Source organism: Cucurbita moschata, unplaced genomic scaffold (genome assembly GCF_002738365.1).
Source record: "Cucurbita moschata cultivar Rifu unplaced genomic scaffold, Cmos_1.0 Cmo_Scf00024, whole genome shotgun sequence".
Lineage (NCBI taxonomy): Eukaryota > Viridiplantae > Streptophyta > Magnoliopsida > Cucurbitales > Cucurbitaceae > Cucurbita > Cucurbita moschata.
The window spans coordinates 1293040-1316389 of NW_019268540.1; the positions used below are offsets into that span (position 1 = coordinate 1293040).

The following is a 23350-nucleotide window of genomic DNA, read 5'->3' on the forward strand; positions in this document are numbered from 1 at the left end:
ATTTCCCGTTTAACAGCTAAAAAATTAGTGGATAACCTACCTACGTGTCTACTAATGCGCTCGTGAAAACCTAAATCAGTACATAAATCATGATTCACGGTAGTTACTGTAGTCACTGTTTATAGAATTAAAATTAGAAATAGTGTTAGTGGCTTAAATTCGTATGTTAGATTAAAATGTTGATTATTAATATATTCACCTTAGATTGAATATTCCTATAATCAATATGTTGAGAATAAAGTATAATAATAATAATAATAATATATAATTATTTTAAATAAATAAATAAATATTTTTGTAATTAAAAAAAGAGCCCAAAATGGATACCCATATTTTCAAAGGCCCCTTCTTCGTCGTCTTCTTCATGTCCAGCCCACTACTCGCAGAGGTCGCATAGTCCCCCATTTTCAACTCCATCGAACCAACCTCGACGTTGGAGACTCAGTGTGACGGAAATTAGGGACAAATAGGGTTTCTCAACGATGCTTCATGGCTGACATTTGCAGGGACGTGCTGTGTTTTTGCCCAATTTTCATTCCATTTTAATTCACCCAACCATTTCCCTCGCACAAAACCCTAGGGCACACCAAGCTGAGGGAATCAACTCTCCGGGTTCTCCAATAATAGCCCTACTACCTTCCAATTTCATCACTCTCTTCGAAATTCAGGTGATTGTTGTGTTTCTTGCTGCTTCCCGGTTCAATTTGTGAAACCCTAGAATTTTAAATTTGGGGATTTTCCTGGGGTGCAATGATTCTGTGTTATTCTACCTTAGGGGTTTTAATGGCCGCATGATTGTGTTTCGTATGTGTCATGCATTGTGATTGAGTGCATCGAGGTTAGTGTTGCAACCTTGTTGATTCGTGATTAATAGCCATGGGCACGAAAATTTATCGTGCTTTGATGCATATGAATAGAAAATTTCGTCGAGTTTGTTCGAATGGTAGGTTTATTGTTTCTGAAGCTTCATTTTATCCGTCGTGGACACGCACGTTTGGGAATTTACAAGACAATCAGTTGCAGCTGCCATGCTGTAGCGGGCACTGTAGCTGGTTTTCATATTTCACGTAACTCATGTCTTGCCTCCTAATAATTAATTTAATCTATTTAGTTAATTCACTTATTGTCTTTTAGTTGGTTCTTCTAATTCTTGTTTCTTAGAATTCTACCTTCGCCCAAATCATTTTGTGTTTGTGCATGCTCAGTACTGATATATTTTTACTTTTAGCTATTTAAATCCATGGTGTTGCGCTTAGAACAGCTCAGTCGTGTTTTGTTCTTTTGCTATGTGTGCGTTTCCTGTTAGAGGGTAGATATCTTAAGGTTCTGCCCAAAGTAGACTTGGTAAAAGGATGGGACACATTGTTTTTTTTTTTAATAAGAAGAACGAGACACATTATAAATCTTGGAACTCAAATCTAAGTTGGTTAAGTACCCTTCTCTCTTCCATGGATTGACCTAGTGATCTTTAAGGCCAATTAAAAAGTGTAAATGGTTTAGGGGATGGGTTCAAACCTTGATTGGTACCTATCTCGGATTTAATATTTTTCAAGTTTCCTTGGCAACTAAATGTAGAAAGTTAGGTGGTTGTCCTTTGACATTAGTTGAAGTGTGCTTAAGTTGGCATCGACACTTGTTGATATCTAGAATAGAGAAAAGGTACCTATTGGCTCTTTGAAGTTTTTGTGAAATCTATTTGATAATTTCGAGGGTGAAGTAGATTGCCAAAAACATATAGATGTCAGAGCACTTGGTCTAACATTACGAGCTTCAGCTTTAGAATATCTTTCAGTTCATTGATTGTCTGTATAGTGGATTGGAATTGAGTTTTTGGGATCAGAAGAAACTTTTTCAAGCAGAGTTTTATGTGATGGAAAATGAAGATGTTCTTCATAAGATGGTTGAGATCTTAAGAGACTAGTTATTTGTACAAGAATACAGTTCTTCGGCACTTGAAGATTTTCTTTGAATTGTGACTCAGCCAATATACCACTATGCATATGTTGCAGTGGTTGTTGACATTTTTGTTCTTGGGCTGTTTCTGATAACCCGAGCAAGTGAAAAAGTTGTTAGAAAAGTTGAAAGTCTTTAGAGGCTTTTTTTTTGAGGATGGACAGAGGGAAGAAAGCAATCGTTTAATCCATTCCTTGCCTTGGTTAGCTGACAGGCTTGGAGAGGTCATTGCTGGTACTATTAGCCTACCATAGTTGGCATTTTTATTCTTCTTCCCAACAGCATGCAAGCTTTTCCTGTGTTTGAGTCAAGCAAGAAAGCCACAGGTTTTTTGTTGAATTTTTTTTGCCCAGATTCTTCCTTAAAGCTATTTTTGACGCATAATTCTGTGATGGGAGGTACATTGGAATTTTATAGCTGTTTGTTTGGTTGTAGATTGGAGTGTGCTTCTATATTAGTGTCTGGTGGTGGGGATTTTCTCTACCTTGGACCCTAAGTTTTTATTGTTGATATTTTTCTCTTTATACATCTCTTTCTAAAAATTGTTGGTTAACTTACCATTTTGGTCCATATACTTTGAATTTCAATCTATTTCAGTTTCTGTACTTTCAAATGTCCAAATTAAGTCACGTACTTTCAATAAAGCTTAAAATTGATCCCTATTGTTTGTTATTTGTACTTTTCTAAAAAACTAGTCTCTGTTTACCTTCTCTCTATAAATTTTGGAAGTATGTTCACATTTTTGTCTTTTCCTACATAAAAATTATTATTATTATTTAACTGATTTTGGGTAACAATTAACTTCAAACTAATGATAGAGACTAGTTTTAAGATTTAATGAAAGTACAAAGACTACCGGAAGTTCGTAGACCAAAATGGTATTTTAACCAAAAATGTTGCATTATTTTCTTTCCGTAGAAAAAGATATTGGATTCTTTATGTCAATGTTCTACCACTTGTATGGAGGGAATGATACCTATAGGTTTTCTTTGTACAAGATGTGCAGATCTTCTTTGTTGGGATATGTAGTTTTGACTTTAACCACCAGTAGCGAAAGGAGCAAGCTGCAGATTGGGTTGGCCACTCATCTAGAATTTAAAGTATATAATATTCTTCTAATTTTTAGACAGTTGTTGTGGAATGAATTAGGTGATTGTCTCATGAGAACTATTGAATGTGTGCACTCACAAAGTGGTTTGGCACTCAGTCATAAACAAAAGAGTAGCTTTGTATGTATCAAGGATTGTAGTGTTACTTTTGTTAGGTGCTAAAATATCTTATTTGTTTTGTTTTAGTATAGGACACAAATGAATATTTTAGGTTGTTTTAGATCCCTTAAAGACACATGATAGATATTTTCTAATATTGAAAGATATGGTATTAATTTAAGGTGTTATAGGTTTTTCTTTCTTAGGAGCTTTGGATAGTTTTTGTACCAGCCATACATGATGTGGGTGTATAAACTACATTCCCTAGGCTGATTATATAACTCAGTCCCTAATGCTTGTTTCATTTTTTTAGTTTTGTTGCTAATCTTTTATAATTTCAATTTGATTTTTCATATCCTTGAAAATTTTCAAGCAAGTCCTGAACATTCCTTGTTTTAGTTGCTTTATTTTCTATAACAACGAGCAATTTTGATTTCAAGCTGGATAAGTTACTGTTCCAGGTTACAAGGAGTGAGTAGGGTTCTGATATTACGGGCAAGTATAATAGCATTTCTTTTGAGAAAGAAATGTAATTAATTTCAGTCACCAGCGGTGGGTTACAAAAAGGATCTTTAAATAGTGATTAGAGTAGAAAGGTGCATAATACAATACCATTTTAATGGGCCCATTTGCTATAACAGCATGCAATTTCATGTTAGGTAAGTTACTATGTTCCAAGTAGTATGAAATGAGTAGGTTTACATTTTGGGAGAAAGTGGTAGGCTTATTTCATCAAATTTAGATAATTTTTTTTAATTCGATTAAGGCAAAATATATGCTTTAGTATCAATTTGAGTTTTTTTTTTTTTTTTTTTTTTAAATTAATCCCTATTGTTATTGAAGTTTCAATTTAGTATATTATGTTTTAACATTTTTCGATTTTATCCTTCCTATCAATGATTGTTAAGCTTTCATGGCATGATACTTAGTGAATGAGCAAAAAGTTATACGAGTTCGGCTACTTTAGAATTCCTGCTTTAAATATATAACAAGTTGACATAATTTTGAATTAACTTCACTTTGCGGGTCTAATTCCTACTCTAAGTTTCTACCAACTCACTATGTACCATGCATGGGTTTATCATCCGCCAGTTTTAAGATTCATTTATGACGAAGTTCTATGAAAAACTGTTGAACGTAAGGGACTAGATTGGAACTTTTTAGACAATGGGGACTAAATTTTAAAATATGCTTAAAACTTTGGGACTGATACAGATATTTAGCTAATTAATTCAATGTCATAAAATTAAATGTACTATGACGGCATATTTTCATTTTATCTGTGTATCTCAACGTTGTGTGTTAGTAAAAATTTGATTGAAAAAATCTATATATTGAACAATAAAATTGAATTTTTTAAAAGGTTTGGGACTAAATTGAAAATAAGACCATCATAAGAGTTTTTTTGTTGTTGTTTTTCTTTTATTTTATTCTTTTAGCCTACTTATTTAGCAATCCTAGAAGTGATAGTGTGTCTTTTCCTATTTTTAGATGATGCTTCTGTGGTTTTATTTGCCTATGATTCTTCTTATTTACTCAAGGGAAAACAAGGAGGAGCTGTTGCATCGATTTTTGGGGCAATTTGAGTTTAGTCCGATCTACACAACAGACATCTTTTTTTTTTTTTTTCCTTGAATTCTACTGGTTTACAGGCTGAGATGATGTGGTGCTAGGAATGCTTGAGTACCTATATCATGAGCTGTATTTTTCATCCCAGGCTAATTGACAATGGTTTGCTCCACTGTATGTTGTGTGCTTTCATTTATATTGGAAGTATAGTTCAAGTTACAATGTGCCTGGATTTGAATAGTTTCATATGGTGGTTGATGTTGAACTTAGGAATATAACCTTTTGAAACTTTAATTAGTTTCTGATTTTTGATTGTATTCTATTATGATTTTTGAAGTTTTTGTGTTTTACTGGTTTCGATGGATAATATTGATGAGAGGAAACTATTGTAGGTAATGATGCAGGAATGCATGGATGCTGCTGAAGCGCTGCTTTCATAGTAAATGCTGAGGTTGATTCCATGGGAGGAGTTGTTGACGGTGGAGTTGGAATTGGTTTAAATACCTCTCCACGCAGAGCAGCAATTGAGAAGGCTCAAGCGGAGCTTAGGTTCCAATTTCCATTTTTTTATGTTTCCACATTTATTCAATTATTTTTGCATTGCAATTCCATATGTATAAGAACATAAAAACAACATTTGTGTGCTGATGACAGACAAGAGTATGATGTTCGTGAGGAAAGGAGGAGGGAACTTGAATTTCTTGAGAAAGTAAGCTTATCTGATATTTTGTGACACTGTTTTGTTGCCCGTTCCTTCTATAATGGATGATCACCTTCTATCAAAAAACAAACAAACAGTGGATGTCGCTTGAAATACTTTTCTTGCCTTTTAGGGTGGAAATCCTTTGGACTTTAAGTTTGGGAATACCACTTCTGTTAGTCATTCTGCTTCACTTGCTGATCAGCTTCCTGACCAGCTCGGTAATAGGTATATCTTTTTGTCTTCTATCATTGGATGAAGTCTTTTGCATTACTCAGCTGTCCTTTTTTTTCCCTTATTCCATGGTCTTTTCTTTCATATTTCAGTGAAGCTAAGGGTAGCTTTGTGTTGACTGCTTCACCTCATGGGGACTCTGTTGAAAGTAGTGGCATACCAGGGGCCCCAACTACCTGTGAACCAAATAGTGCTGATAATCTTTTACTCTTGCGTGTTGCTAATGAACTACCTGGAGGGGAAAGGAACTCGAGACGACCTAGTTCGAAAGCTACTGTTGCTCCATCTGAACAATCATCGCAGTTGGATGGTAGTCAAAATAACAAGGAAACAGAGGATTCTGCTATTTTTCGCCCTTATTGTAGAAGACACCGATCTAAGTCCAAGTCAAATAGAGATGGTGGTAGATCTAGTTCATCCGATATAGACAAAAGTCATGGTGGTAATACATTGTCATCAGCTGCTCGTCAGGAATCACGGGAATTAAAGGGAACGGTACCTGGAATGTGCAATGAAAAGAATCAGACTCGTTCTAATCCTAAGTCCTTCAGTTCAAATGGTGATAACATTTTAAAAATGGTAACTGATGATGGTCGATCGGATATGGAATTGAATGGCACTCGTGATCCTGATACAATTACGGCCACAATGAATGGCAATCCCCCTGACAGTGAGCTTGACAATTCAGCTTTGAGATGCCCAAAGGAAAGTTTGCACCATCAGCCATGTCAAGTCATTGCTGAACAAGCACGTAAAGGAGTGGTTTCCCAGGGACCTGATGTTGTTTGGGAAAAAAGAGAGTTGGTACTAGACGTTGTTGAACACCCAACTTCTGTGGCTGCTACCAGAATTGAAAGTGAAAGTACATCTGCTGGTGTACATGGATATGATGAATTCACAAAAAATGGTAAAATGCCTAATGGAGGTCAAAATGGAAATGTAGTATTAGGGACAAAGCAGTTAGATTTGGTGTCTTCTTCCAAAAAAAGTAGACTAGGTTTAGATGTAAATATGGATATTGATATGTTTAATAATTCAAGGAAAGTTGATTCAAAGAGAAATTCTATCGAGCAGTTACCAAGTTCTGATCAAACATCATATCAGATTGGTAATGAAGGGATGTTGGAAAACGAAGTTGTGGCTTTAGATAATACTCTTGTTCCTCATGACCACCACAATGTTAGACATCAGAATGCCTCCAGCAGTGGTTCTTTCTCTAGAGATGGAATAGACATTCGTAGTAGTAGACCAAATATTGTATCTGATGCCAAGGAGGTGGAACAGAGTGGCAAAAATGGACTGGGAATTGATGAAAAGAAGAGTACTGTTTCGGGTGAAGATTCTAAAGAATGCAAGGAGAAACTCAACTCAGAACAACCTGAAGTCCCTCTGGGCTTGTCCAAAAATGAGATTCGTGAGGATACTGTGTCTGGAAGGAATTCTTCTGCTTTATTTGATGTTCAGAGTTTTTCTGGTCGTGAGTTGAATCAGGCAGGCAAGGCTTTTGAAGATTCTATCCTGGAAGAGGCAAGGATAATTGAGGTTGTCTTTCATTTTTTTCTGTGGACTATATAAAACTTGACGTCATAGCATGGAATTCTATGATTAATTTCTTTTCTAAGTTTTTGAGGTTTGGCTTTGATGCTAACAGGCTAAGCATAAGCGGATTGCAGAACTGTCTGTCCATACACAAAAGTTAGAGAGTCGGCGAAAATCTCACTGGGATTTTGTGCTAGAAGAAATGGCATGGTTGGCTAATGATTTTATGCAGGTAATTTTATCGATATAATTAATACTGAGCCACAAATGTCTGGAGAGTGAAGTCAAGTTTTAATGTTATGGTTGAAGTATCCACGAGAAAATTATGTTCTCCAGTTGCATCATCTAACATCTGTTATCTTTTGCTTATAGGAACGTCTTTGGAAGACAACTGCAGCTAGTCAACTATGTCACCGTGCAGCTTTTGCTGCTCGATTGAGAAATGAAAAACAGAAGAAGTTTGGGAAGATAAAAGAAGTTTCCCAGTCCTTGGCGAAGGCTGTCATGCAGTTCTGGCACTCAGTTGAGGTGCTTTTATATAATAGTATAGAGTATTTTAAAAATCACGTGGTTTATCTAAATCTAGGAAGATGGTATAACGAAAGTCTCTTATTAAGACTCTAAAACTTCCCATTGGGATACAAAGTAGAAGCATTTTTCTGCTTTCTGTTCTTGTAGAAGACGTTTAACCACTTGCGTTGACTCTTTAGTTTATAGTTCCTGTTTACTATTGCATTTTTTTTTGGTACCTGTTCAGCTTTCTCCATTTCTTCTCACATGCAGCTTCCATGGTTAGTTTATTTGCACCTTCCCCCGTTTATTTCTTGTACTAAAGACCAATACATGCATGTAAAATCTATTCAGCGGATGTCCATATCATACCTTTACCCATAGATGTGCACTATAGCATATGTTTTAATTGTGTGTTGTCATCCTATTGTATGTTGTTATGGCATAGAAGTGCAATTTTCATCTCATGTCCCATAAGTAATATAACTTGATTAACCAGTAGTATTAAAAAGAAATTCTTTTTTTAGCTTGTTTTATTATCTCGTAATTATGTGTCACAATGATTGGCCAGGAGCCAAGCAAAGAGTTGGAGCTGCAACACCAAAAGAATAGGATCTCTACATCTCTGAAGGAATATGCTGGGCGGTTTCTGAAATGCAACAGTTTCGTTTGCCCTCAGCATGCAGAAGCACCAAAAACCCCTGACAGGACATCTGACTCATGGCACCTTGAAATGCCATCGGAGGAAAACCTGAAAGAGGCATGGACTGTAATAATAAATGTCCTAGCTGTTCTTTTTTTGTTTCTACATTTGCACCCATCATTTAGTCTGCCGTGCCTTCCTCTAGTCCCTTCTATCTCGCATAAGCATGTCCGTATGCTAATATGTTCTTGCAATATGTTTTCTTCAGTATAAATATGTTTTTTGTTCTATCTATCACTTATAAGACCATGGAATATTTTGCATGTTTCTTGTCTTTAATCTTTTAAATTAAGAGGATGCTAGATTGACTTTATGATTGATAATTTATGAATATTTACGTATTTAGCTTTGACTTTATAGGTAAGCCTTTTTTATACAATTCCAATTGGTGCGACGGATACATATAGAAGATCTATTGAAGCCCTTCTGTTGCAGTGCGAGGTCAGCATCTCTACCATTACTGTTTGTGTATATTGATGTGATGTCTGCCTTCTTTTTCTGTCCAAGGAGAGAGGAATCGAGGATGAATATTAAATCACTTCTCTCCGTGTCTCCTCTCTCTCGCTTTTTAGTACAATTACTATACTATCTGTTAATAACCTTGGATTTATTTTTGTTATTTAATAATTAAAACTAAGCCATTCCATGTGTGATGGATTGTTTTCTGGAAACCTCAACACAATCTTTTTTGAAAGTTAATTGACTTCAGTTAATATTTAGTCAATTGGTTTGTTAGTTCTTGCTCATTTGCTGAAATGAAATTTGCAGAAAATTGGTAGCTGCACGAAGGAAGAAGTTGAGACTTCATTATATGATACTTTAGCAGGTAATGCTTGTTATTCATGAATTATTAGTAGTTCCACTAGCAGGTAATGCTTGTTATTCATGAATTATTAGTAGTTCCTTGTGGATTGACGTTGTATGGTTCTGAAGCTGACTTCTGAAATTTTATTTTTGATGTTAAGATGATGCATATGATGATGACGGCGAAGCATGCATGCATTTTGAAAGTAGCAAGTCATCCAAATATGTGCAGAAGAAAAAAAAGCACTTCATTAAATCGTACACTGGGAGACAGTATGAAATGGGAACTGATTTGCCATACGGACGCGGTGCAAATGGGACTCAACAGTCTATGTTAATAGGAAAACGGCCTGCTAGTCTTATTGTCGGTTCAATACCAACAAAAAGAGTGCGTACTGCTTCAAGGCAAAGGGTTATAAGTCCATTTAGTGGTGGAGCTGCCATGGCTTTGCATGGTCAAGCTAAGACAGATGCTTCAAGTGGTGACACCAATTCTTTCCAGGATGATCAAAGTACTTTACGTGGTGGATCTCAACTCCAAAAAAGTATGGAAGTTGAGTCAGTTGGGGATGTGCAATATGATTCTGCAGAAACATCAGTAAAATATAAGAAGAAGAAGAAGGCAAAGCATCTGGTACATATAAGCTCATATATTGAAACTAATGGTTTCTTGCTGGTAGAGGGTTATCTATTCTCGTTTTTATTCCTTCCGCACTGTCTAATTGTTAAGTGAATATGGTTGTAGGGCTCCATGTACGACCGCAGATGGCAGTTAGACTCTACCGTTTTTAGTGAACCGGTGGGTTTATGCTTTTTTTCATTTAAGTTTTGTTACTCTGGCGTGAATTTTTTTTTTTAGTCATCTTCATTTATTGATTACAATAGTAGTTAAACTCCCTCCCCTTCAATTCTATTCGTAACTAATGTGGAGAGTCTGTACTATTTCAAAGTTAAAACTAATGTGAAGCTTGAAGGTTTTGTGTCGAAATGCCTGAGGGAGCATATTAGGTTAATGTGAATTCATTAATCTCATATGAACACTATAAATGGGCAATTAAATTACACCTCGTTGCCATACTACATTTAGTTTCCAATGTAACGAGTAGGATATTAAATCCTAGGTTGGTAGCCACCATGACTTGAACCCATCCCCTTTAAGCCCTTTAACTACATGGTTCTTCTTGACCGCTAGGCCAATCCATGGTTGTTGCCTTGAAGACTTTTATCTTGGAAATTAGCTGTATTAAAAGTATGGAGTGAGGTAAGCTGATTATATCAATGCAATGCGCTGTGGACTATTGCAATTGATACAGGTAAGCTGATTATATCAATGCAATGCGCTGTGGACTATTGCAATTGATACAGGGTTTAAATCTTTGACGTGGTTTTTGATCTCCGCTAGCTTCTTTTTGAAGAACAAAGTGTTTTTTCTGGGGGGGCGCGGGGAGGAGTTAGGAAGGATGTTGTTACTGTCGAGCAGAATTGGCTTTAACAGAACTTCCTTGTTCATTTTTGGTGGATGAACAATGAACACAATTCTTGATTAATTGGGCGTGGGTGCATTTAGTTACCAATCCTATCAGGATGATCTAGGAGTATTGAAGATTCTCAACCTTGAAGCCATTTTATCAAAATTTATTTTTATATAGCCATTTTTTATTATTAGTTTTTCTTTTGTGTGCCTACATGGAAGTCAAAAGCTGTAGTTTGTCACTAATTTTCTGTTTGAGCCCATGTAGCTATCCTCACTGGCACAATTCAAATAATCTATGCACATTAGTCTCTTGCGGCATTAAAAACCTTGGTAATGAGAATTTGGAACTTTCTCAAGCTGAGCTCAACTATAACTACATGAAAAAGTGGTCTACTGGTAAATCATACAATTTGGTGTATTCCAAATTGCATAGCTTTAACGTTACTGATATTGTTCCCAAGTAGTGGATGCTGCAGAATGCACTAAAACTTCACGTGAAGTTATTGCATTTATAAATGACTAATTGCTAATTTTAACAAGCTTAATAGATAAGACATCTGTTACCACTATATTTGATCTCCTCCTTGCCCAATGTTGGAACTCTAAATTTTCTGGTGGCTAGTTCAGAGTATGAAAAGAAAATGATACTAATCAGTGAGAAAAGAAACCCAATAGGGGAGATTTTGTGATGGTTTTATTTGAAGAAGTCTTCCATTCATAACTTGCAACACAAGTTGCAGCTGGAAAAAGTGTCTTGCCTCATTTTCTGAGGAGAGGTCTTGCCTCACCTTGAAGAAGATGAATGTCCATACTTCTATTGTGGAAGTCCATCCCATTGGAACATCAACCCTTGCTTTAACTTCTTTAATTTATATGAATAATTTATGCATTGAATTAATTACATTTTCTACAAGACTCAAGGACGTTATTTGTTATTACTAATTTTCTATTTAGGTGGAGCAGATGAAGGGACATATTTGTAATTTTATTACAGCGGGAGTTGTTTGTAGTTAGCTTGCAGTTACAAGTTAGTTGTTGGTTCTTGCTGCCTGCTAGTTTCTAAATAAAATTGCTTTGTTTCATTTTGCGAGGCATGAACACATTACTTGATTTTGTATTACAAAGTCTTGATATCTTGGTGTAAATGCTATAGCACTTATAGTATCTCTACTCTTTTTAGATTTGGGTATCAATGAAATTTATTTCTCACCAATAAAAAAAAAGTTCGTTTAGCTAGGAAATCTGTGTAAATGCTATAGTGCATGAGTAAGTTCCAGTGGGTATCCTAAAATTGTTATAGAATTAGCATTCTGTTGTCAATTGTGTGTTGTTGGCTTAAGAGTATTTTATTGGGTTTGTCTTGATTTGTTGCATATTTGGATATTGACCACATTCTTGGTTCCTGATGATTTGCAGAGGGATAATTCCAAGAAGAGACTGGATAATCATCATTTTGAATCTAATGCAACTAGTGGTATTTTATTTTTCCTTTTCTCATTTTTTCCTCAGTTTATATGTTTATTTTTTTATTTATTTGTTATGTTATTTGTTCACGATCCTTATAGGATTACATGGGCAACATAATGCCAAGAAGCCAAAGTTAATGAAACAATCACTTGATAACACCTTTGACAATATAAATCCAGTGTCTGGATCCATACCTTCTCCCGTTACATCCCAAGTCTGTAATATGCCAAACACTAATAGAATCATTAGATTGATTGGTGGCCGGGATAGGAGTCGAAAGGCTAAAGCAGTAAAGGTACTTTGTCCTTTTTTGGTCCCTCATATTAATTTAAATGTCTGGAATCTTTTCTGATATTTTGTATTCAATCATGGGATTCTCTGTAGATGTCTGATGCACAGTCAGGTTCTGGAAGTCCATGGTCACTATTTGAAGATCAGGTATGTACCTTTGATACTCTTCAAAACCATGCTAATCTGCTTAGCTGCATCTCACGGGAATAGTTGATACGACTCTTTTTCTATATTAGGCACTTGTTGTGCTTGTACACGATTTGGGTCCAAACTGGGAACTTGTTAGTGATGCGATAAACAGCACGCTACAGTTGAAGGTAAAAAGAAAGTTTACTTTTTTGCATTGGCTAGTGCTCAATATTGTATTTGGGTTCCTAAATATATATAAAAAAATTTCTCAATATGCTTGTCTTTTTATTGGGTGCTTGTCTTATTGTCTTCCAAAATATTAGTGTATATATCGCAAGCCTAAAGAATGTAAGGAGCGTCACAAGTTTGTGATGGATAAGACCTCTGGAGATGGGGCTGACAGTGGAGAAGATTCAGGCTCATCTCAGCCCTATCCATCTACATTGCCCGGCATTCCGAAGGCAAGTATTCACCTATCAGATTTACACATGCACACACACAGAGGAGAGGGTAGATGAAACAAAATTGTTAAGAAACATTGGAACATGTCCTAAGTGCCCCATGCTGGTTGGTTCTTGCAGGGAAGCGCAAGACAATTGTTTCAACTTTTACAGGAACCCATGGAAGAGGACACCCTGAAGTCGCATTTTGAAAAAATCTTTAAGATTGGGCAAAAGCAACATTGTCGACGAAGTCAGGTTTGTTGGAGTTTTTACTTTTAGTATGTGTATCTATAGTAAGTCAAGCCCCTTACTTCTACTGTCACATGTTGTATTCCTTCTCAGCAGAGGACAATTGGAAATTTTTAATATTTTTTCTGTCGCCTGTTACCTGCAACTGAATATCCAAGCGAGAGATGTTTGCTATCTGCAGCAGGAAATTTTTATGAGCTCTACCGAAATCTCCCTTCTCCCCTTCATATAATCTTTTCTGAACTTCCTCTCCTCCAAGGCCCCTACCCACACCACACAATCAAAGAAAAAGGGAAATTAATAAAGTCCTCCACTACAGAATTGATATACTTCTATGCTGTCTCCGAACTTGATATAACCCTCCATGAGTTTTCTGAGTTAACCTTAGAATTTTTAGACACAATCCAATAGGTCCTTTTCTCTACCGTATATGTAATAATCTAATGCCAAGGAGAATGATGTTCAAATGAGCACCTCCATAACCATTTTGATAGAAGAGCTTCATTTTTCCTCTTTTGTGTTGATTACTTTTAAGGAACTGATACTAGTTTATTCTAAGCTAGCAGCACTGTATCTTGTTCCAGCTTGTGATATGGATCCACATTCCATACAGGCACCAATTAAGAAATTCTTAATATCTTTCAACTTCTTTATCAATGGAACTCTTGAGTAGTCAAAACTTGAGATAATAAGTTGGCAAATTAGCAACTTTGGCCTTGCCTTGAAAATGGTGTTGTACAACGAGCTCCAAAGGAAGCTAACTTGTATGATGACTGCTGTTATTGAGAATCTAAAAAATTCGGATTTGAATTATGCTTGAACATTCTAGCAATTAACCGATCCAAGTCTTTCCCTTTTTCTTGACACATCAAGCCATACTGAGGAGATGGTGAGAAATGGCCTTTTCTTTTTTATCCTATTGAAGGTACCAAGTTTTCTATGTCAAGAAACCAAGTGAAGGAAATTTCCTAGGGATCTTGGACTTACATATGCAAAACACTTATTCACTTAATATTAAGTTTTCAAAAGTAGGGAGAAACTCTGCAGAATTTCCCAAGTTGATTGAGAGACACCCTCTCCGTCTTCTGAATAAGCCATACTAAGCATTTTTGTTACAGTTCCAGCAGCCTGTAAACATCCATAGAAGTAGTTGTTTTCTCTATTCTTGAGGACCAGTCTTCTATCAAGTTCAGCTATAGTTCAGAACTGTTGGGGAAGTTTTTAATCGTAGTTTTAAGCAAATTTAAAATCTTGGTGTGCTGGTTATTCTTGTAAAGGCATAGTTTTTGTCAGTTCAGTGCTCTCTGCCTTTTGTATTTGTTTATTTTCTCCATAGTTTTTCTTAAAAGATGGATTTCTTCTCCAAAATTAAGAGAAGCACTACATCTTATGAAAAGGGATATAAAAGTAAATAAATAAATAAAAAATAAAAAATAAAGGAGTACTGAGCATAAATGGTAGTCTTATCTTTCCTTCCTCTGCTACTTGGCGCTGTAGTTAGAAAAAGTTTTGGGTTGCAAGTATAAACGAAATTTTCCACTGTCCAATTACCGATCTATTCTAATGATGAGCTCATCTGAGAAAGCTTCAAGAACTTCTGTATGCAGCAAAATGTTATTTATGACATGTTGGTGCCTTGTCTCAAAGTTGGCTGCCAAAACAGCCTGTACACATAAATATAGTTTCTGTGAATTGGTTTATTTTGTTATTACCTTATCTTTGAAAATTTGTAATGTTACCTATTTTACTATTTGATGTATTCTAACCTGTACCATGTGTGAAAATGGTAACCAGGAACCTAAGCAAATAGTACAACCCCACGGTTCTCATGCTATAGCCCTTTCTCAGGCTTTCCCGAACAACCTGAATGGACTGATTTTAACGTAAGTTTTATTTAATTAAACTTGTTGGATTTCTGGATTCCCCTTTTGTAATAGTTTGCCTGCTGTTCTTTGTTGGAATGTATCATAGCTAAAATTGATATACTAATTTTTCATATTTTGTATTTTCCGAGACTAAAAATAACTTTCCCCCCTCTTCTATCTGTTCGGATGAAGGCCACTTGACCTATGTGATGAGGCGACAAGCAGTCCAGATGTTCTTCCAGTTGGTTATCAGAGCCCCCATGCCAGTGGAATGTCTATGGCAAATCAGGGTTCTGTAGCATTAGTTCTTCCTAACTCGGGGGTGAAGGTTTCCTTACAAGGGTCTTCTGCAATGGTTCAAGGAACTAGCTTAACCACTGCTTCTGGTTCACTCAACAACATCAGGTATTTTGCTATCATACTTTTAACAATCCATATTTTCTGTACCTTCGACAAGTCACTTCAGCTTCTCAAATCTCATGATTTCACATGGCATAATATACTTTACAGGGATGGTAGATATAGTGTTCCGAGGACATCATTGCAGGTGGATGAGCAAAAAAGAATTCAACAACATAGTCAAATGCCGTCTGGAAAAAATGCTCTGCAATCTCACTCATCTGTACCTCTGAATCATCCAGGAAATGAGCGTGGGGTGAGAATGTTATCTGGTGCAAATGGTTTGGGCATGATGTGTACAACGAACCGTTGCATGCCTGTATCAAGGCCAGGGTTCCAAGGACTTACCTCATCATCACCTGCGTTAAATTCTGGGAGTTCTTCCAGTACTGTAGGGATGTCAGTCCCTGCAAATATACACACTGTTGTTGGTTCTGGCCAAGGGAACTCAATGTTGAAATCTCGTGAGACATTGCATGTAATGCGGGTAAGTAATGAACTTTCATCGATTCTATATTGCATATGCTTTACTGTCTTTATACGATTGTTTCCTGCATTTTAGTTATACATAGTACTACAATCTGTGGTAGCCAGTATTGTGACAATTCATACTCAATGACATATTGTTAGAAAAGTAGATGATATCATGCTCAGTGTTTTGAAGTGGGCTTCCCAAGAATGCAATGGGTATGTGCCTCGCTTCTCCCTCACTCAAGTGCACCAAGGCATTCTGCAGTGCAAGTGCGCATTCTGCAGTGTGCTTTGTAGCCCCATTTTATGTTAATTTTAAGTTCTAATTTTTTATTATTATTATTTTATTATTCTCCATACTATATTTTTCAATATAAAAACATTATTTACGTTTCTCAATTACGTGCCACACGAGAAAAAACCGTTGCTCTTCTTTGTGTCCTGCGCTTAAGCTTCATAGAACTGTTACACGTTTGTGTGCATTTGCTTTAAGAAACACTTGTCATGAATCGGGATGCAAAGAATTACTTTCTGCCTTTTACTTCGTCTCCAATCATTTAAATGCTATATTCTACAGAGATAAAAATAAAAATAAAAAAACTTATTTTTCTATACAACTTATTTTCATTATTTGTTGGAAATTGTTGAGTTTAGTGTTCATATATCATTTCTCATGTCCCTAATAATTATTTTGTAATTTTGTTATCTAGATGATCTCACTACTCTATTCTGTTTCTAGGCTGGTCAAAACACAGAGAATCAAAGGCAGACGATGGTTCCAGAACTTCAGATGCAAGCCTCTGGGAACAACAACAGACCATTAAATGGTTCAGGTTCTTCCTTCCCAAATCAGACACCACCACCACCACCATCTGTGCCTTCATATCCAGGCCATCTCCAGTCGCAGCATCAAATGGCGTCACAACAATCTCATGCTCATAGCAGCTCTCATCATCCACATCTTCAACCCCCAAATCATGCCATAGGTCCACAGCAGCAGTATGCAATGAGGTTGGCCAATGAAAGGAAGCTGCAACAACAGAGGTTCTTGCAGCAGCAACAACTGCAACAAAAACAGCAGCAGTTTTCTACATCAGGTTCTCTAACACCACACATTTCGCCGCAGCCCCAACTTCCCATGACTTCTTCAAATAGCTCGCAGGTCCATCTGCAAACTTCCTCGCAGCAGGTCTCTTTGCCCACTATAACCTCATCCTCCCCAATGACACCCACATCATCACATCATCAAATGAAGCAGCACCTCCCACCTCACGGATTGAGCCGGAACCCCGGAGCCAGTGGGTTAAACAATCAGGCGTTGAAGCAAAGGCAACAATCTGCCAGGCATCATCCTCAACAGCGACAGCAGAGTCAGTCTCAACAGCAGGCTAAACTTATGAAGGGAGTAGGAAGAGGAAGCATGCTGATGCATCAAAATCTCACCGTTGATACTAATCTTGTAAATGGCCTTAATGTACCTTCTGGTGATCAACCCTCTGAAAAAGGGGAACAGATCATGCAGTTGATGCAAGGTCAAGGCTCATATTATGGATCTGGAGTAAACACAGTTCAACAGTCAAAACCATTGGCTCCTCAGTCATCAAGCCATTCTCAGCTACAGAAAAATCTTGTTTGTGCTTCTGGTGGACCACCCTTATCAAAACCAGTTATTCAGATGCAAGCTAATTCCGAGAAAAGCTCTCAAGGCCAGGTTCCACCTGTTTCCTCTTGTCACACATTGTCAGCTTCACATCAGGATACTCCTGCATCAATAATATCTTCAAACCACCCTCCTTCACAACCACCTCAGAAGCAGCTGAATCAAACACAAACAAGTTTTGAGAAGTCCCTTCAGCAGAGTTCTCAAGGTATCTCTGATCCGAGAATGAAGGCTCAGACTGATCTAGCTCAAGCTGACCAGCAGACACGTAAACAAGCTTCTCAGGTAGGTACGGATAAAGCAATGCCTCAAACATCTGCCACTGCAACTGATACCACACCAATTACTTCTGTTTCTTCTCAGTGGAAGCCATCTGAACCTGTGTGTGATTCTGATGTGCTGAAGTCAAAATCTCAGTTGGGTTTGATTGGTAGTTCACCTCTTACAAACTTTTCTGGGGGTGAGCCATTACCTAACAACCTGGGATTAGGCCCTAGGCAGTCCTCTCGTGCCTTGCCTTCTCATGGGCATAATGCTGGGCTACAGTGGCCACAGCAAGTTCCATTGCAGCAACCTCCAAATCGATTTGCCCCTTCCCAGCAGCAAGAAAAGCAGCAAGAAAAGCAGCAAGAGGCCTCGTTATCCCAACATCATCAACCTCTGCAACAGCAAGCTCAGCATCAATCACAGCACAAGCAAGCCGAGCATGCTAGTTTGTATTTGAAGCCTGAAAATGCTAATATGGAATGAAGCAATCTGGTGATAGAATAGTGCCGAGTCATTTGTCCGGCTGGGGTTTGGTCAGCACGCATTCTGTAAAGGCAGCGTACAGGTAAATATGGCTATCAATCTCAATGAATGCATTATTAACCTAGGATGAAGAGAAGGAAAAAAGAGATTGCCTGTTGTTTCATATCATGAAAGGATAGGCTTGCATGATTGAATACTTTCATTCCCTCTCAAATGCTCGTTCAGTGGAGGGTGTATTCTGAAAACTAGTTTCATCAAGTGTTGTTTGTTTGTTAAAACAAGAAACCAAACTTTTCATTGAAGAAATGAAAGGTGATGAAGGCGCAAATAAATGAACTCCCAGAAGGGTGGAATAAAATAGTAAAGAGGTATTTGTAAAGGTGAAATATGAAATTATGTGGTAAGAAGAATATACGAGCTCAATTTTCAACCTGTGCTTTTATTTGCCAAAAATTTTCTGGTATTTTGTCACACCATTTAGTCATTTTCCTTAGCTCCACTTGCACATATAAGGCTTTATATTCACCTGTTTAACCATTTTCTGGCGTTGGAATTTTGTTGTTTCAGACATTCTTATTGTAGAGTGAAGAACATGATTTCATCATTTGTTTTTATTATTTTCGCAGATGAAGCTGGTTAATTATTCACGATTGAGGGCTTCGCTAGAGAGGAAGTGGTGGAACACGTTCTACTTCACAGATTGAAGTTTTCATATGGGATAAATTGTTCTCTATTCATGAGACCCATCCCTAGTGCAGTTCAGGCGATGTCCCTTACCCTTCCCTTCTCGTTTCCTCGAGGTAAAATTGAAGATGGGAAGGACGATATTGCTGCATTGTGATTTATGTATATTACCACTGGCCTAGTTTTGGGAAGATAGAGACAGATGTAGAGGTACGTGTACAGGGTCTTATCTTTCCTTTCTCATAATTCTCTATTTTTCCGTTGTCTTGAGGTTCTTCTTCAAGTCACCCGTCCTTTTATTAGAGGGCCTCGTTCCTTTGGAGTTGATAGATTAGTGCATGTATTGACATTAATAACCATTAAGAGGGTAGAAATCATTTCCGAGGACAAATGCCTCCTCGGAAAATTTTGTGAATATTAGGTTTCTGGCATCTGCATTATCAGTGCCTTCTAAACTAACCATCCATCAGTGCATGTGCACCTGTAGAAGTATTGTATTATGTACTTGTGTACCCAATTTTATAATGCAACAAGCTTCAGTAACTGATCCATTTCTTTTTTGCTGTTCTAGAAGAAAGAAGCCTTTTCTTTGAGTTGCGGCTGCTAGATTCTCTGACCCATAGTTTCCCTAAGATGTCATTTTCTTCTGTTGTCTTTTCTAATTCTTCATGCACCCGCACATGATTTCAATGTCAATGTTGTCTGTGGTAGTGGGCATCTTCTTTGAGATCATTTTTATAAAAACTTCCCTTTCATTCTTGATATGAGACTTCTAGGAGACAGTTGGCTCACGGTTTTAATGAGCTCAAGCATTGGAAGCTTGAATCTATATGATGTGTTCAAATTGTGCAAAGAAATGAAATCCATAGAAAATCTGGGTTTGTAAAATGACTTCTGTATGGTCCGTCTAGATTTATGATTTGTAAAAGTTTGTATGTAGTATATAGGTGAGTTTCATTAGTTAGTATTGAATCAATTCTTGTAAGTTGTGATGGACAAAATCAGGTGTCAAATAGAAACTTAGCTTCATAATCCTGAGCTTACACCAACTTTACTTGGAAGTCAAACACCCCTTAGTGATTTAGAAAACATTTGTGATGTATATTAGTAACCCGTCTCGGTACCGAAAGGGATTTGAAGCTGTGATGTGTGGGATTGCCCAGGTCTCATCCTACCCTCTAGACCAACTGCCAACAAGCTCTGGAATGTTTTTCTAAGAAACAATCACATTTCCTCTGGTGCTTTATGACATTTACCATGGTTCTTTGTAGACAGAAGGTAGGGTTTGGCATTATGATTCTTCACTAACTCGTAAAAGTGTATTAGGTTGGATTGGTTGTGCTATTGATGAGCTTGCCAATGTATGATGCTGGTGACAATGGTTTCATCTCATTATGATTGTTCAATGAATGTAATTTCTTGAAACATGGATTTCAGACAGCCAACTGTTCCATGTTTACTATTTATAGACTTCCCAGTTGATAACTGCTTAGTAAACAAAGGACTCTTGGCACTCTCCTTTTTTCTCTCTTCGATTTTTTTTTTCTGTTATAGTGTGCAGCCATCTTGTTATTCTCATCTTCGGATTCATTGATCTAAAGCTTTTGGAATGCAGCAGAATTCATGTTTCCAAGGGTCTGTTAATGGTTACCAGAAGTTAACTTTGATCTACATTCAAGTCCAATGTCTGTAATTTGTCCAAATTTTGTTAAATAGTGAAGTTTAAATCTTCAATTCTGTTCATTTCACAGCAGATGAACGTTCGAGGACAGATGAATTTGATTCTTTTAAATCAAGTGAGTCTGGTATGGCCTTAATACCTTGCCAAGTTAGACTTGTTCAAGACCGAATCTTTCTCGAAATAAAAAAGAAACGCTGAACCCAATATTAGCAAATGATTTCAAGTTATGTTGACCCATTACTAAAGATTTGATAAGCTACCATACTACGATTCTTGTCTTTTAAGAATCACTGTTCTACAATTTAGGATCTGTTGAAGTAAAGTGATTCTTGTATCTAGAGACTTTGTGGGTGTATAAAGGTATTACTAAAAGAGAGTGAAAAGAAGAAGAAGAAGAAGAAGAAAGGGTGATGCTTTGATTGAAAATACGAAATCTGTAGCAGTTGGAAGAAAATTGATCTCAAAAAAAGCAGATGGATTGGGTTTGGAATCAAAATTTGAGACAGAGAGAAGAACAGATTCATAGTAATACTGAATTAGTCTGAACAAGAACCGTTCTGAATGAAATTAGTTAAAATGTAGGAAACTAAAAAGAAATCTTTTCTTACAGAGTTAGAAGAGGATCCCCTTTTTCTGAAGAACAAGGAGCAAAAATCTTCAAGGATCATGGCCAATCTTCAGCCTCTTGGGGGGAGGAGATCCGAAAGCTTTTGCAATTGAATTCACAATCTTCTTTTCCGATTCCAAAATCATCTCAATCCGCCTGTTTTCCATCGCAATTCTGTTCATCTCCGCTTCCTTCATCATCTCCATCTTCAAACTCTCCATTCCGACCAATCTATCGGCGAATAATCGAATCTCTGCCGCTAATTTGGAGCACATCTCTTTCCCTTCCTCAGCTACCGCCGCCTCTCCTGCCAGATCCTCCTCCGGAAACCTGGAAACCCTAATGTCGGCTTCTTCTTCGTCGTCTTCGTCTTCTTCACTAGAATTTCTGTTTCTCCTTCGTGAGGAAGATCCATCAAAAGCAATCGGCCGACGGAGTATGTTGCTAATGCTCTTCGATTTACTGCGATTCTTCTCCTCTTCCTCGTAATCGGAGTTGTAGTTATCAGATTTCTCAGCGGTTTGGTCTTCGTCGTTATCGAACGGAATCGAAGACATCGGACGAGCGGAGATAGGTAGCGGACCGCGTAATAGGTTGTTCATAAGTTCGAAGTAGAGCCAACGGGAGGAAGATTGGGTGCCGATGGCGAGACGGTGTTTCTCGGAGCGAAAACGCTGGCGGAGCTTCTCCATCTTATGGCGGCACTGAACGGAGGTTTTCGAAGGATCGAAGTGGCTGTAGCCGCAGCGGGCGGCGACAGTGACAGCGACTTCCTCCCACTGGCTGGACTTCAACTGACCTCGTTCGAGAGCGTACCATTTCTCTTGGTAAGCCTGGATAAGATTGACGGTCTCCTGGTGCGTCCATGGAATCGGCTGGACTTTCTCAGTGGTTGCGACGGTGGAGATGGATTTGGAAGAGGAGAGCGGTGCCGGAGGAGGAGTGGCCATCTGATCAGACGATGGAGGGGTTGGAATTTGGTGAGGATTTAGAAATTGAGATGATTATGATCGGTGGCGCAATGACATACCGCGGCGGCGGCGGCGGCGGCAGGTAAGAGGAGCAGCAGCAAATCAGTTGACATTAGATGAGAAACAATTGACATTAGGTTGTGGGAGAATTTTATGGTGCCTTTCAAAATATAGCGCTTTCATAATTTTGTAAAATTTAAAAACTATTTAAAATTTATATAAGTTACGACACATTGATCACATTCGATATTAGCCACTCGAGGATCGCCACCTTGTCGGTCTGCGACGTTTGGGGTCACAATCTACTATCTGTGTTCATAGCATGGTTGTGACTGTGCACGGTTCGATTTAATCTGGTTTTGGCCAATAAAATCGAACTTTTCGATTTTAGAATGTTATAAATTAAAAAAAAATTCTCGACCTCGGGTTGATTTATTTGTTTTGTTTTCTTTAATTAGACCAAATCAATCTGTTTTGACTCGCTACAGTTTAATTAGACTAAATCACCGCTCTAAAATATGGGACGTCTGGACTAAATGAGTTATATTCACCGTTAGACAAACCCTTAAATTTATTCTTATATCAAATCATTTTTTTTGTTTATCAAATATATGATATCCAACTTTATTCTTAAATTATAAACTATTTATATCTCGACTTAAATATAATTTTCTTTTATATTTACGCATCGTATTTGTGTGTATTATGACAAAATATTATGGATAATGATAAAAAAAAAATCAAATAATTATTTGATTTACCATAAAAAGAATGACGGTATAAATCCTAAATATCCACGTATTAAAAGAAATTTTTTTTAATATTTATTTTTGTTTTTAAATTTAGCTAAAAAAAATGAAATATTGTCATAATAAAAATAAAATTGAGAAATTACAAAAATAAACTACCGAATGATAAAAAAATTGTTAGATTAAAATTGATATAAACAACGGAATGTGGGGGTAAAATTGACTTTTCACTCTTTTTTT

The 23350-nt window shown here is 37.2% G+C and overlaps 2 protein-coding genes across 2 annotated transcripts; one reads left to right on the top strand and one right to left on the bottom strand.

The window, feature by feature from the left end:
- The first annotated feature begins 338 nt into the window (after positions 1-338).
- On the top strand, positions 339-19649 carry LOC111461053 (chromatin modification-related protein EAF1 B-like). The gene is made up of 23 exons (XM_023104487.1): positions 339-668; positions 5123-5279; positions 5385-5439; positions 5564-5658; positions 5757-7206; positions 7316-7435; positions 7576-7731; positions 8285-8482; positions 8777-8857; positions 9185-9242; positions 9382-9854; positions 9966-10019; positions 12111-12168; positions 12260-12456; positions 12546-12599; positions 12689-12769; positions 12905-13042; positions 13163-13279; positions 15068-15156; positions 15331-15543; positions 15649-16024; positions 16748-18500; positions 19045-19649. The coding sequence occupies exons 2-22, from the start codon at positions 5191-5193 to the stop codon at positions 18416-18418; spliced, it is 5823 nt and encodes a 1940-aa protein (XP_022960255.1). The 5' UTR covers positions 339-668; positions 5123-5190; the 3' UTR covers positions 18419-18500; positions 19045-19649.
- On the bottom strand, positions 18647-22507 carry LOC111461057 (trihelix transcription factor ASIL1-like). Its single transcript, XM_023104491.1, has 2 exons — positions 21392-22507; positions 18647-18663 (listed from the first exon to the last, which is right to left on the bottom strand). The coding sequence occupies exon 1, from the start codon at positions 22338-22340 to the stop codon at positions 21441-21443; it is 900 nt and encodes a 299-aa protein (XP_022960259.1). The 5' UTR covers positions 22341-22507; the 3' UTR covers positions 18647-18663; positions 21392-21440.
- Positions 22508-23350: the final 843 nt, after the last annotated feature.